We start from the raw sequence: 14,693 nt of genomic DNA on the forward strand, positions 1-14,693 counted from the left end.
GGCCTCTACCTCTTCGCGAGGGTTTTCTGCATCAGGGTCCGTTTGTCTATCACAGAGGTTCTCAAACTCTGTCCTCGGGGGCCCACACAGTGCATGTTTTGCAGGTCTCCTCACAGAATCGCAAGTGAAATAATTAGCTCCACCTGTGGACCTTTTAAAATGTGTCGGTAGTAATTAATACACCTGTGCACCTGCTGGGTTACCTGCAAACCATGCAGTGTGTGGGCTCCCGAGGACCGAGTTTGAGAACCTCTGGTCTATCACTTAACACAGCTACGTTTGGCGGCATGGAAGTTGAACGGCTGATTCTAGCCAGGAGAGGCATCCCTAACAAGGTCATCCCGACTATGATCCAAGCCAGGAATGGGGTTATGTCTAAACATTACCACCGTGTTTGGAAGAAATACGTCTCTTGGTGTTAGAGCAGAAAATATTCTGTGGTGGAATTTCATCTGGGACGTTTCCTGCTTTTTCTGCAGTCGGGTGTGAATGTGGGCCTACTTGTCCATTTTCTTTCAGAAACAATTGTCTTCTCTTCCTGAGGTCCAGACGTTCTTGAAAGTGGTCCTGCACATCCAACATCCTTTTGTGCCTCCCACGGCACCTTGGGATCTCAATTTGGTGATGCAGTTCCTCCAATCGGACTGGTTTGAACCGTTATAGGAGGTAGACGTAAAATATCTTACGTGGAATACCGTTACATTGTTGGCCTTGTCTTCAGCAAGACGTGTGTTGTAGCTGGGGGTGCTGTCTCACAAGAGCCCCTATTATTTAATTTTCCATGAGGACTGAGCTTAACTCCAAACTCGTCAGCAATTGCTTCCTAAAGTGGTGTCTGCGTTTCACATCAACCAACCTATTGTGGTTACCGACACCTCTGTTACTTCAAAGTCTTTGGATGTTGTGAGGGCTTTGAAGGTGTATGTGAGGAGAACAGTTCATTACAGGAAATCGGACTCGCTGTTTGTTCTTTACGATCTCAATAAGATTGGGTGTCCTAATTCAAAGCAGTCAATAGCGCGCAGGATCAGGCTCACTATCCAGCATGCTTATTCCACGACAGGATTGCTGGTTCCTAAATCTGTGCAGGCCCACTCGACTAAGTCGGTGGGTTCTTCTTCGGGTGGCTGCCCGGGGTGTCACAGCCTTACAGCTATGCCGAGCAGCTGCTTGGTCAGGTTCAAACACGTTTGCAAAGTTCTACAAGTTCGATACTTTGACCAAACTGAAGGTCCTCAGAGGCCAATCAGTTCTGCAGGAACCTCCGCACTCTCCCACCCTGTTTGGGAGCTTTGTATCCTCTAGGATGTAAGAGAAAATAGGATTTTAATTACCTACCAGCAAATCATTTTCTTGCAGTACGTAGATGATACTGGGTGCCCGCGCAGTGCTTCGTTCTTCCTGCACTGTTACTTGGTTAAGTATTCCCGTTTGTTCAGCTTTTGCTGTTCCTGTTTCACGTTTGGTTAGCATCGCTTTCCTCTTGTTTGTGTGTGCTGGTTCGGAATCTCGCCTTTATCCTTCTCTCAAAGTATGTCCGTCTCCTTGGGCACAGTTTTCTAGACTGAGTCTGGTAGGAAGGGCATAGAGGGAGGAGCCAGCCCACGCTATCAATTTCTTAAAGTGCCCATTGAGCCTAGTACTCCATGGTACTAAATGGATCCCCAATATCCTCTACGGACTACGAGAAAAGGATTTACTGGTAGGTAATTAAAATCCTATTTTTTCCGCTAGGGTCCACAGGTTATCCACAGGATAACAATGGGATATGATGGAGCGACAGCAGATTGGTGCCAATCGATCAAAGGTTTCTGGCCTCCCAGGATGGAATGGGCCCGTCCATACATCCCTGCCCACTCGTTCAGGCAAATTAGTTTTTTGTTTGGTGCGGCAGGAGCCGGACCATGGTCAGAGGGCTGCTGTTTTCTGAGCAGCCCTAAGCTTTCTTATGTTATTTTTATAGTCTTGCTAGTTTTTTGAGTGATCTTTCTAAACAGCGTCTTATACACTTAGAGTCGCTCCAAAAACTCTCCGCTGGGTCGCGACAACGCTTACTCATGAGTACAGTGCTGTTTTCGGCTGGCGTCTGTGTCGGATACACTAGCAGGTCCAGCAGACGTTACCAGGCTGTGGCCGGAGCACGGGGAGATGGTAAGGTAAGGCATCGGTTCCGCTTAGTAGATGGAATACAGACAGGGCCGCACTGTATTGGGAGGAAACTACCAAACAGTAGCTGACACGGCTGCCACCGTGGGTGCACCAGCGCTAGGCCTTAGGGATCTTAGGCACCAGGAATGGCATGAGGCCGCGATCCCTAATGTTGATGTCAGCTGGGGGGGTCAGATGCTCTCCTGGTCGCCCCTCTCCCCGGTTCATGACCAGTTTCCGCAGTGTCTCCCGCCATGAACTTTTTCCTCGCTTCCTTCCCAGACACTACCACAAGGGGACTCGGTCGCAGCATAGGCGGCTGTGTGACCGATGCGTCTGTGTTCACTGAGCGCTACCACGATGGGACCCGGCTGCAGCATAGGCGGCTGTGTGACCGTTGCGTCTCTGTTCACTGAGGGTCTGTGTTCACTAAAGGTTCATGGAGCGGCAGTGTACACTAGTAGCGTCTGGATCCACTCAGCGTTCGCTAACGTATTGATCGATCCTGGAAGCGAGGTGAGTCTCCCTGTATCCCACTCTACTGAGTACAGGCTATACAGCACTAAATCTCTAACTACTTTTTTGAGTATGAATAGTTAGATAAGTGCCTATTGCATATGAGTCTGTATACATTTACTGTGGTTTCTTTCGCATTGCGTCTGAATGCGTTAGATCTGTTTTAAACATGATTCAGTAATATGTTCTCCTACATACTTAAAAATGTGTTTGTAGTTTATGATATGCTCATATGACTAATATATAACATGTGACTGACTGCTAGTGTGATTGCTGACTTTAATATACGTTTGTCACTTGTTCTTCTAATCCTCAATGCTGGTGCAGCGGTAGGGTCAGATTGATATCACTTTAGAAGGTTAAAGTGATTACAGTCACAAATAGTGTAGTACACTGTGAAAGTGCTGATTATTTATCATGTCTAAGAGCGGCAAAGGTGACGAAGGTACACTTACAGCAATACCAACACTCATATCATGTCTGTCTTGCAAAACTGTATTATCCTCTCAGGATCTGGTTCAGGATGGTTTCTGTGCAAATTGTTTTGCTTTTTAGCAAACTACAAGGCAGATCCCTTTAGAACGTCGGGTACAGATGGATCCACCTTGGGCTATGTTTGCATAGACCTTGTCCAGTATAGCTGAACGGATAATTCCTACAGCTTCTCTACCAGGAATGGGATACACTATTAACCCTATTCCTGGTACAGAAGCTGTACATGCAGCTCCCTACCTACGGTATATTATTTCCCCCAGCAGCTTCTCAAATGAAACAAGCTGATAAACCGATGGTAAGTAAATCTTCACCTTCACAGGCTACACATGAGGATTCATCGGAAGATGAAAGCTCAGTTTACTCTACTTCGGCATACGAAGAGGAGAAAAAGGTCTCAGCTCAGTGGATATAGCCGAGTTAATTAGAGTAATGAAAGCCATTCTGTCCTTAGAAGATTCAGCAGAGCCTGTGTTAAAAACCAAGGCACCTGTGTTTAAACATCCCGAAACAGTTAAGACTGAGCTTCCAGGGTCAGATCAGCTGACTGAAATCATGGAAGAGGCTTGGGCTACACCCAATAAAAAATACAGAATTCCCAAAAAATGGGATTCCAATTATACTTTTCCAGCTGGGGATTGTTTAAAAAAGGGAGGTGGCTCCTACAGTAGATACGCATGTGATTCGATTAGTGCGAAAATCTATATTGCCTTTGCCGTCAACATCCTTAAATGATGTCACAGATAGGAGAGTGGATGGTTTTCTAAAAACCATATTTTCTCTGTCTGTACCAGTCATAAGGCCAGCCATGGCTTCAGCTTGGATGGCAAAGGCAGTGGCTGCCTGGGCTGATGCATTGGAAGGGGATTTTTCATTAGCTTCTAGAGAGCCAAAAGCCCATATAGCTCATATTAAACAGGCTGCAGTATTCTTGGAAGAAGCAACATTATATATGGGTACTATTGCTTCTCGAGCATCAGCCTCAACAATAGCTGCTTGAAGAGCAGTTTGGTTACGTACATGTAAAGCTGATTCAGAATCTAAGAAGATTTTGGAATCTTTGCCTTTTTCTGGAAATATTCTTTTTTGGAAATAATTGACAGATATTCTGGAATCCGAAGCAGACTCCAAAAAGGTCAAGTTTCCTTCCACATAGAACTCCAAACCTAAGGGTCCGGTTTTCCAGCCCTTTCGGTCTCAAGGAAAGGCAAAGGGAAAAAGTGAGCGCAAGCAGCCCCAATATAATAAGTTTGGTAAGTCAAACAAGCATTGGGCTACCATAGTGTCGGCTTCCAAACCAGAAGACAAGCCATCAGCCTGATGGTGCGGGCTTCCACCTGGGGGACCCCAGGTAGTGGTCCGACGACTTCACTTTGCACAGACCTGGCAGCAGTCTACAACAGATGCCTGGGTGCAGGAACCGTTATCTCTAGGTTATGTTTTTCCCTTCAAGAAGTATCCTCCACATGGGTTCTTCTGTACCAGCCCGTCTCAGGTAGAGACAAAGGCCAGGGCTTTGCAAGAAGCAGTTCAGAAATTGCTTCAGTCAAGAGTAGTCATTCCAGTACCCCCTGCACATTGGGGACAGGGTTTTTACTCCAACCTGTTTTTGGTTCAGAAGCCAAATGGGTCATTTCGGCCAATTCTCAATCTCAAAATGCTAAACAAATACATTTGGATACCGCGGTTTCACATGGAGACGTTACGGTCCATCATTTTGGCCATGGAGCTAGGGGATTATATGGTATCCCTGGATATTCAGGATGCTTACCTACATGTTCCTATAGCACTATCCCATCAGTGCTATCTCAGGTTCGCTATCCTCCAACAGCATTTTCAGTTCCAGGCCCTACCCTTTGGGTTAGCCACAGCCCCCAGAGTTTTAACCAAGATTATGGTGGTTATGGCAGCTTATCTCTACCAGCAGGGGATAAGAATTTTTCCATACCTTGATGACCTTTTGATCCTGGCACAGTCACAGAAATTGCTCCTGTGTCTTCTCCAACAGACAATAACATGTCTGCAGAGGCACGGGTGGCTCATAAATTGGTCAAAATCATCGCTAGTTCCGTCACAATGAATGACTCACTTGGGGGCTGTACTGGATTCGGGTCTGCAGAGAGTATTTTTACCTCGGAACAAGATCTCCAAGGTACAGTCAAGGATTCAGGACTTGTTACACAGTCAAACGGTATCAATTCACGCAGTAATGCGAGTGAAGGGTTTGATGTTGTCCACATTCGACATGGTGGAGTATGCACAATTCCACTCAAGACTTCTGCAGCATCTGATTCTTGCCAAATGGAATGAAGTTTATCTGACAATAAAGAAACAGACTATGGTACTTTCGGTAAAAGTAAGAAAGTCATTAGCCTGGTGGCTACAAACATCCCATCTGTACAAGGGGAGACCCTTTTGGATATCAGATTTGGAGATCCTGACAACAGATGCCAGTGTTCAGGGCTGGGGAGCAGTGTCCGGAAAATTGACAATGGACCAAAGAAGAACGTTGCCTGCCAATAAATCTGTTGGAACTTCGGGCCATATGCATGGCACTGATTCAGGCAAAGGACATTCTTCAAGGAAAACCAGTCCAGATCCGCCCGCATAATCCGATGGCAGTAGCGTACCTCAACCATCAGGGAGGAACTCGCAGCCAAAAAAGCAATGAAGGATGTAAGTCGCATGCTAAAGTAGGCACAACTCCATCATCCAGCCTTGTCCGCAGTGTTCGTTCCAGGAGTCCTAAACTGGGAAGCGGACTTTCTCAGTCAACACACCATTCAAGCAAGCGAATGGGCTCTACACCCGGAGGTCTTCCAGACTCTAGTAGACAAGTGGGGGTTGCCAGAGATGGATCTCATGGCGTCCCGTCTGAACAACAAAGTGCCCGCATAGGGGTCAAGAACAAAGGATCCCAGAGCGATCTTTGTGGACGCTTTTATCGGTGAGATGGGACTTTCATCTGGCTTATCTATTTCCTCCGATCACCCTATTACCCAGGGTGGTGAGGATAATAAAGCAAGCAAAGAGTGCTGTGATTTCTAATAGCTCTGTCTTGGCCCAGAAGACATTGGTACACAGATCTGCAGAGAATGTCGCTGGATGCTCCATTTCTGCTTCCTCAACGTCCAGACCTACTGACGCAGTGTCCTTGTTATCACGAACATCTGAATCGGCTGTCTTTGACTGTGTGGCTTTTGAAATCTCTATCCTGAAGTCAAGAAGATTCTAACAGGTAATTCAAACTATGCTCAGAGCAAGGAAACCCTCCTCGTATTTATCACCGAATATGGCCTATATTCATTGGTGCAGTGAAAGAAGTGTGGACCCGAAATCTTTCAGAGTTTTCAGGGTCTTAGCATTCCTTCAGGCAGGAATGGATAAAGGTTTGAAGGTGGCTTCCTTGAGAGTGCAATTATCGGCATTGATTGTATGGTTAAAAAAGAAAATTGCCAATTTACAGGATGTGCGTACTTTTTTCCAGGGAATGCTGCGCATTCAACCCCCTTTTGTTCTGCCTACAGTGCCGTGAAATTTCAGTTAGTCCTGAAAGCCCTTCAAGTTGCCTCATTTGAACCACTTCATAAAGTGGATCTTAAATGGTTGACAGCTAAAGTTCTCTTTCTACTGACTTTGGCATCAGCTAGAAGAGTATCAGATTTAGGAGCGCTGTCATGTCATTCCCCATTTCTGATTTTTTTATCCAGATAAAGCAGTTCTCAAAATTAGGTCTGGGTATCTTCCTAAGGTGGTGTCTAGATTCCACCTTAATGAAGAAATTGTAGTCCTGGCTTTTCAGGTATCGGGACTTTCTGCTGGAGATGCATTGCTGGACGTGGTCCGTGCATTAAGGATCTATGTGGATCGTACCAGTGCCATCAGAAAGACAGATTCTCTCTTCATTCTCTACGGATTTCACAAGAGGGGATGGCCTGCTACTAATCAGATGCTGGCAAGATGGCTTCGAATGACTATTTCAGAAGCATATTCTCAAGCTGATATCCCTGTTCCGGCTAATGTCTATGCTCACTCTACTCGTAAGGTAGGTCCTTCATGGGCAGCACAACATTGTTCTTCAGCAGAACAGATATGTAAGGCCGCCACATGTCTTCCATTAACACATTCATTAGACATTATGCCTTGGATACTTTTGCCTCTCATGACGCTGAATTCGGACGTAAGGCTCTCCTGTCCAATCAGGAGCGTCCCCACCACTAAATTGCTTTGGGAAATCCCATTGTTATCCTGTGGATAATCTGTGGACCCTGCCGGAGAAATATATGTTATGGTAAGAACTTACCGTTGATAATGGTACTTCGCCTAAGTCCTCAGGTTCCACAGGGATCCCACCCTGACGCACCTGATTTGAGGATTCTTCTACTCGCTAACCTCTTCCTTCTTGTATGGAAGGGTGTGCGTGTGTGTTCTTATTGCCTGATTAGAGTTCTACATGATGCTCCTGCCTTGTGCTTTGGAATACTACTGATTTGCCTGAGCCAGTGGGCGGGTATATATGGACGGGCCCGTTGCATCCTTGGAGGCCAGAAAGCTTTGATCGATTGGTGCCTATCCGCTGTCGCTCCATCATATCCCATTGTTATCCTGTGGACTTAGGAGAAATACTGTTATCAAGGGTAAGTTCTTACCATAAAGTATATTTCTCTATCATCCACAAGAGTTACTGAGGTTTACTTAATACGATGTGTGCTGTCTCCTCCCCTCTGTGCCCCCTCCCACAGACAGTTTAGAAAAAAGTACCTTCAGGAGAGGATGCACACTCTGTGAGCTCCAGAGGATTTTTCTTCTGTTTCTTTTAAACTTTTTATTATATTCGGTATACTGTTTGGGCAACAGTATGCCTGCACCGTGGGAGTTAGGGGGGGGGGGGGGGTTACCAGCCTCTGTGGGGCGTCAGATGCTTTCCTGCTGCAGGACCACGGTCTTGAGAGGTTATTTGTTCCACGGGGCACTTCGCTTTGGTGGTCACAATCGCAGCACGCCGCACACCCCCCTATCTCAGCCTGATGGTGAGAAGAGTGGTGAGTAAAAATCGGGAGCCCGCTAGGGGGGTACCCCAGTTCTTGGTGCGGTGCACCGCAGGGTAGGCCTACGAGACCCTCCCACGGGGGTCCTGTTATAGCCAACTGTGAGAACTGGCAGCGGTAGTGCAAACTAGCAGCCTCTCTGGTGTTTGTACAAGTGTAGGTGACATTGCCAGTATAAAAAATCTATGTAGCTCTGGAGCCATTACAGGGGGCGGAGCTTGCTCAGAGCTGGACCATTACCATTTTTGTACCTTCCTCTGCCTTCCCCAATAGCCGCAAGGACACACAGCTCCTCAAGGACTCCGGGATTCACTGGAAACTGTACAGGAGTGTACTGACAGTGGGAGAGCCGCTATTGCACACAGTATAGTGTCCTGAAATGGACATATAATCCGGTTTTCCTGTGATATTAAAATATTCAGATTGCAGTTACTGTCTGCAGGCGGTGGTGTGCTGTCCTCCTCTCACTCTGGCTTTCCATCTCACATGCAGGGTGGCAGGCTGGTTATTGTACTTGTCTGTGAGTGTGTGTTGGAGAGTATTTACTGTCAATATGGTTAAATACACATTATGTAAAGTTTATCACACCATATTCTCCCCTTCTACAACTGGTTCCCTATGATGTGACGAATGCAGTCAGTCTTCTCAAGTTAGTGTGGAGACTGGGGGGGGAAGTTCAGGAGCCATCCTGGCTCGGTGCCATAAAGACTATGATGGCAGACATGTCAAATAAGCTTGATGCTAATAAACAAACAAACAAACAAACAAACAAACAAACACTACAGCTGTAACAGGCTGTTACAGACCTGGCAGCCAAGGCTGATGAAAGACAGCCTTCCCTCCCTAGTTCAGGGCCACCTAAACGTGGACTGCCTGCCCTACTCTCAGAATCTGATGAGGAAATTTAGGAGGAGGGGGAAGAATTGGAACCTGATATAGAAGATTCCACTCCTGCAGAGGGTATTGATCCCCCCTCATTGTAGCTATCAGGGATGTATTGAAAGTCCCTTTTAGAAGAGGCTACTTCAACGCAGTCCTTTTTCCAAGAACAGAAAAATATCCGCTTCACCTTCCTTGATTCTCCGGAATTAGATGAGGTTTTTAAACAAACCTGGAAAAATCCTGATAGAAGGTGTAAGGTTAGAAGGAAGTTTTTACGCTCTTTCCCATTTACTCCGGAGGGTAGGAAATATTGGGAAGAACTCCCAGCCGTAGATGTCTCAGTCTCCCGCCACTCTAAGAAGATGGTGTTACCGGCCCTGAGTCTTTTCAGCTCAAGGACCCTGAGCATAGGAAAATAGAAACTACACTGAAGTCTATTTACACAGCAGCTGGCGTATCGCAAAGACCTGTGATAGCGGGTTGCTGTATGACACATGCCATTCACACCTGGGAGTCTCAGATTCAGGATGGACTTGCGGGGGATATGCCCCTGGTCACTATGGTGCCCCTCATTAATCACAGTCAGGAGACTTCCACGCATACTGTGTGACTCTCTCAAGGAAATAGGCACTATTAATGCTAGAACCACCACCATGGCGGTGTCGGCGCGCAGAGCTCTGTGGCTGTGTCGGGTTGCAGACGCGGATTCCAAGCCCAGTGTGGAGTCTCTCCCTTTCTCAGGGGAGTGGCTTTTCGGGTTGAGTTAGATACATGGGTTTCTAAAGTTACTGCGGGGAAATCAACGTTTCTCTCCTTTGGGGCCCCACTGGCTAGGCGGTCCTTTCAGACTGCTAGATTCCGGTCAAGAGCCAGAGGTGTCTCCAATGTGGCACGAGGCACCAGAGGTAAGACTAAAAAGACAGCTGGTGCTGCGGTTTCCCAGGAACCAAGCACCAGTGCAGCTTCCACAAAAGCATCTGCATGACGGTGTCTCCCCACCCCGAGGGGATCTCGAGGTTGGAGCTCGTCTGCGTCAATTCAGCCACATCTGGGCAGACTCCTGCCAGGATACCTGTGTAAAGGACCTAATTTCCCAGGGCTACAAGCTGGAGTTCGACAGCGCTCCTCCCCAACGATTTTTCAACTCTGGCTTACCAGTTTTGGAGGATACACGAGTTACACTGCAACAGGCCATCCTAAAGTTGGTCCAGTCACATGTTCTTGTTCCAGTGCCACTATAACAACAAGGAAAGGGTTATTACTCCAACCTGTTTGTAGTACATAAACCGGACGGTTTGTTAAGGCCCATTCTGAACCTAAAACCCTTGAACCCTTACCTGAAGGTTTTCAAGTTCAAGATGGAATCCCTGCGAGCAGTGATTGCGGGCCTGGAAGTACGGGAGTTCATGATCTCTCTGGATATAAAGGACGCTTATCTTCATTTCCCAATTAGGCCACCTCACCAAGCTTACCTGAGGTATGCCTTCCTGAACGATCACTACCACTTTCGGGCGTTACCCTTTGGTCTGTCCACAACTCCGAGGGTCTTCACGAAGGTGATGGTGGAGATGATGTTCCAGCTCAGAGTTCAGGGGGTCAGTGTTGTCCCTTATCTGGACGATCTCTTGATAAAAGCAATATCCAGGGATCTTTTATTGCTCCATATAGACCGCACTATCCAATTTCTGTCACACCATGGGTGGCTCCTCAATTTCCAGAAGTCCCAACTGAAACCGACTCAGCAACTCATGTTCCTGGGCATGTTACTGGATACTGTGGCCCAGAAAGTGTTCCTCCCAGAGGACAAGACGAGAACACTTCAGGAGATGGTCCGAATGATCCTCCGGCCTACGCGAATACCTATCCATCTTTGCATAAAATTGTTGGGGAAGATGGTAGCCTCATACGACGCTTCCATGCCAGATCATTTCAAATGGATCTCCATGAACAAGTGATCCGGATCACATTTCATATGCACCGGATAATACGTCTGTCACTTCAGACCAGGATTTCCCTCCTGCTTCAGTCCTCCAACCTATTGGAAGGTCGAAGTTTTGGGCTCCAGGATTGAATCCTCCTCACACTGGTGCGAGTCTGAGGGGGTGGGGCGCTGTCCCACAAGGGGCTCAGTTCCAGGGCAGGTGGTCAGCACACTAAGCCCTACTTCCAATTAACATTCTGGTACTTCGGGTGATCTACAATGCTCTGCTTCAGGCCTCTCCTCTGCTCAGGGATCGAGTGATCCAAGTTCAGTTGGACAACGCCATGGCGGTAGCTTACATAAATTGACAAGGAGGGACAAAAAGCAGAGCCTGCATGCGAGAAGGGTCAAGGATACTCCTTTGGGCAGAAAGATGCGCAAGAGCAATGTCTGCCATCTTCATTCCGGGGGTGGACAACTGGGAAGCGGACTTCATGAGTCGTCACGATCTTCGCCCGGGAGAGTGGGGTCTCCACCAACAGATATTTCAACAGATCGTCAACTTGTGGGGTTGCCCACAGATAGAATTGATGGCTTCTTGACTCAACAAGAAGTTTTCCTGGTTTTGATCAAGAACCAGGGACTGGCCTTATCGGTCAGTTTACCGGTTTCCTCCGATTCTGTTGCTCCCTAGAGTGCTCAAACAAATCAGGAATAGGGAAGTCTAGACCATTCTGATTGCCCCGGATTGGCCTCAGAGGGTGTGGTACTCGGATATTCTGGACATGTCTTTAACAGACCCTTGGCCCCTGCCACTGTGAAAAGATCTTCTACAACAAGGGCCGTTCGTCTACACGGACTTACGGCGTCTACGTTTGATGGCTTGGAAGTGGAGTGGAACATCCATGTCACAATGGCCTTTCCAAGAAGGTTATTGCAACCATGGTTCAGGCCAGAAAACTGGTAACGTCAAAACACGATCATCATATCTGGAGGAGATATGTTTCCTAGTGCCAGGAACGCACATATCCACATGCATAGTTCTACTCAGGACGTCTCTTACGTTTCCTGCAGGCTGGTGTGGATAAGGGTTTATGTCTGGGTTCCCTTAAGGTCCAGATTTCAGCTCTCTAAATTTTCTTCCAGAAGTAGTTGAACGTGTTGCCAGAAGTTCAGACCGTTCTGCAGGGAGTTCTCCACATACAACCTCCATTTGTGCCGCCCACAGCACCCTGGGACTTAAATGTGGTGTTGGAATATCTACAGTCCTCCTGGTTTGAACCTTTGATGATAGTAGAAGACAAGTACCTCACTTGCTGGCCCTGGCCTCTGCTAGGCGTGTCTCAGAATTGTGGGCATTATCGTGTAAAAGTCCCTACTTGGTCTCGGGAACACCTCACAAGAACCTGCTGTTTTGGAGATTGTTATTTATTAAGTTATTTATGCAGTACATACTGTACATATACCACAGCTGTTTAGAGTATTTTTGGATAGTCACATCAGTCACCTGGATCCAACTAACCTACTAGTATATTTTTGGATTGTGGGAGGAAACCAAAGGAACCCCTCTCAAAAACAGGTGAAAATGATTCAGAGAGTTGGTTGCTCAGGTCCCCAAAATGTCTGTTACCACCAGGCACCTTACTAAAGAGTACCTGTAAAAATAAACAAAATGCAGAACTCTGACACATGGATATTTTATTTCTTTTTTTCAATTAAATTCTATTGTTTTCCCGTCATCAACCGCACATTCCGATACTGCTATACAAGGGTTACAAAACATAAACTGGTGGGGTACCTGAAAGTACTCTACTACTTATAAAAAGTGCTTTCATTTGTGTGTAATTCCATGTCCAGGTCACCCTTAGGGGAGGTTACCAGAAACCCTCAACTATATGTATGTAAACAATTTAGCTACAAAAAAGTGTATTTAGACTTATTGTGGCATCTTTTATTTTGTTACTAAGTCAAGCATTCAGAAGCCTCACTGTATCTGTATTTCTGCATGTTGTTCATGTTTTGTTTGATTTATTTTTTATTCATTTTTGTTTATAGTTTCTGATTAAATTTCCAGTTTTATATAGTAAAAACATTGAATGATTCTCTATGATTTCATTTACCAGGGATGTATCTGATTGTGATTACTCGAAAGAAGAAAATAGGAGATCTTCTCAATCATTCCATTTGGAAAGCCACTGATTTTGACATAATTTCCTATAAAAAGACAATTTTACATTTAACTGATACTCAGGTGAGTTTTTGTAGAAAATTTATGAAAATATTTAAACTACCCATGTTGTCCTCATTTGACATAAATGAGCACAACTCAAGAAGCGGGGCACATTCGCTCCAAAAGCTTCAAGTTGAATTTCAAACTGGTCTCCTGGGACCTGGAAGATAAATACTAACAGTGGCTGTTACTCAGTTGCAGGATAATAAAGCCTTCCTTTCCATGATCAGCCATATCGTCAGTGTTGATGGATTCTACTTTTCCACCTCATATGATCTGACCCACACTTTACAGAGATTATCCAACACAAGTCCTGAATTCCAGGAGATGAGCCTACTGGAAAGGGTAAGAGAAATATGTAATTACAAAGATATATGTAAATAATATATCCTTCTATTTTAAGCTTTAAAAAAAATTTTTTTTTAAATAAATTATATATTTTTTTTCTCAGGCCAAAAAAAAATCATTTTTAAGGGTTATGGGAGAATTGTTAGAATTTGTACATCATTCAGGCAAGCTCATGTGCATTAATGGTCAAGTGCAGAACTGTACCCAAGAACTATAGTCGCTAATTCTTCTACTGCAGATATTCTACTCACAGGCTAAAGTATCTGGATCAAGTTCAGCACTGTCCTGTAATGTAATAGTACAGTAGCAGTGTCACCCTGTCCTGTCTCCTTAATTTTTCCATTCACTTAAGGCAGGGGCGGGGAACCTCAGGCCCGCGGGCCGTATAAGGCCCACAAAGCCACTTGATCTGGCCCGGCCAGGCTCACCTAACCGAGGGAGGTGCCAGGCACCCGCTGAGTTTTGTTACCAGCGGGCACCCGGTTAATTCCCCTCAGCAGCAGCCGGAGGCAGGAGCTCACTCCTGAACTCCGGCTTCCGGCTCAGGCAGTGTACGTGTGTGGCTGTGCAGCGCTATGGGAGAGATGTCATGACTTCTCTCCCATAGTTCCAGGGAGCTGGCGGCCAGGCGGAGGGCAGCGGTCCAGAAGCAGGAGTGGGGCTGGTGAGTATTGTGTTTTTTCTTTTTTCTTTTAGTGTGTGTGTGTGTGTAAGCGGCGCTACCAGTGGGGCGTATCTAATGGGGCATAACAACAACTGGGGGGCATATCTACTGGGGCATAACTACTGGGGGCAGGCTAATTTTTAAGTTGATAATTTTTGTTTGGCCCCCGAAGGATTTTATAAATATCCAAATGGCCCTTGGTAGAAAAAAGGTTCCCCACCCCTGACTTAAGTGTTCAATGCTGCTTTTATAATAATACTTGAACATGTTTATTTCTCTGACGTCCTAGTGGATGCTGGGACTCCGTCAGGACCATGGGGATTAGCGGCTCCGCAGGAGACAGGGCACAAAAATAAAAGCTTTAGGACTAGGTGGTGTGCACTGGCTCCTCCCCCTATGACCCTCCTCCAAGCCTCAGTTAGGTTTTTGTGCCCGTCCGAGCAG

The 14,693-nt window shown here is 46.3% G+C and overlaps 1 protein-coding gene across 1 annotated transcript in view; it reads left to right on the forward strand.

Annotated features, from left to right (window-relative positions):
* Positions 1 to 14,693, forward strand: part of SACM1L (SAC1 like phosphatidylinositide phosphatase) — a 424,002-nt gene that overhangs the window by 70,042 nt on the left and 339,267 nt on the right. Inside the window, exons 4-5 of the mRNA XM_063922680.1 lie at positions 13,131 to 13,258; positions 13,433 to 13,582. Of these exons, the coding sequence (XP_063778750.1) occupies positions 13,131 to 13,258; positions 13,433 to 13,582 (278 nt within the window). The remainder of the gene's footprint in view (positions 1 to 13,130; positions 13,259 to 13,432; positions 13,583 to 14,693) is intronic.

This window comes from Pseudophryne corroboree, chromosome 5 (assembly GCF_028390025.1).
Source record: "Pseudophryne corroboree isolate aPseCor3 chromosome 5, aPseCor3.hap2, whole genome shotgun sequence".
NCBI lineage: Eukaryota > Metazoa > Chordata > Amphibia > Anura > Myobatrachidae > Pseudophryne > Pseudophryne corroboree.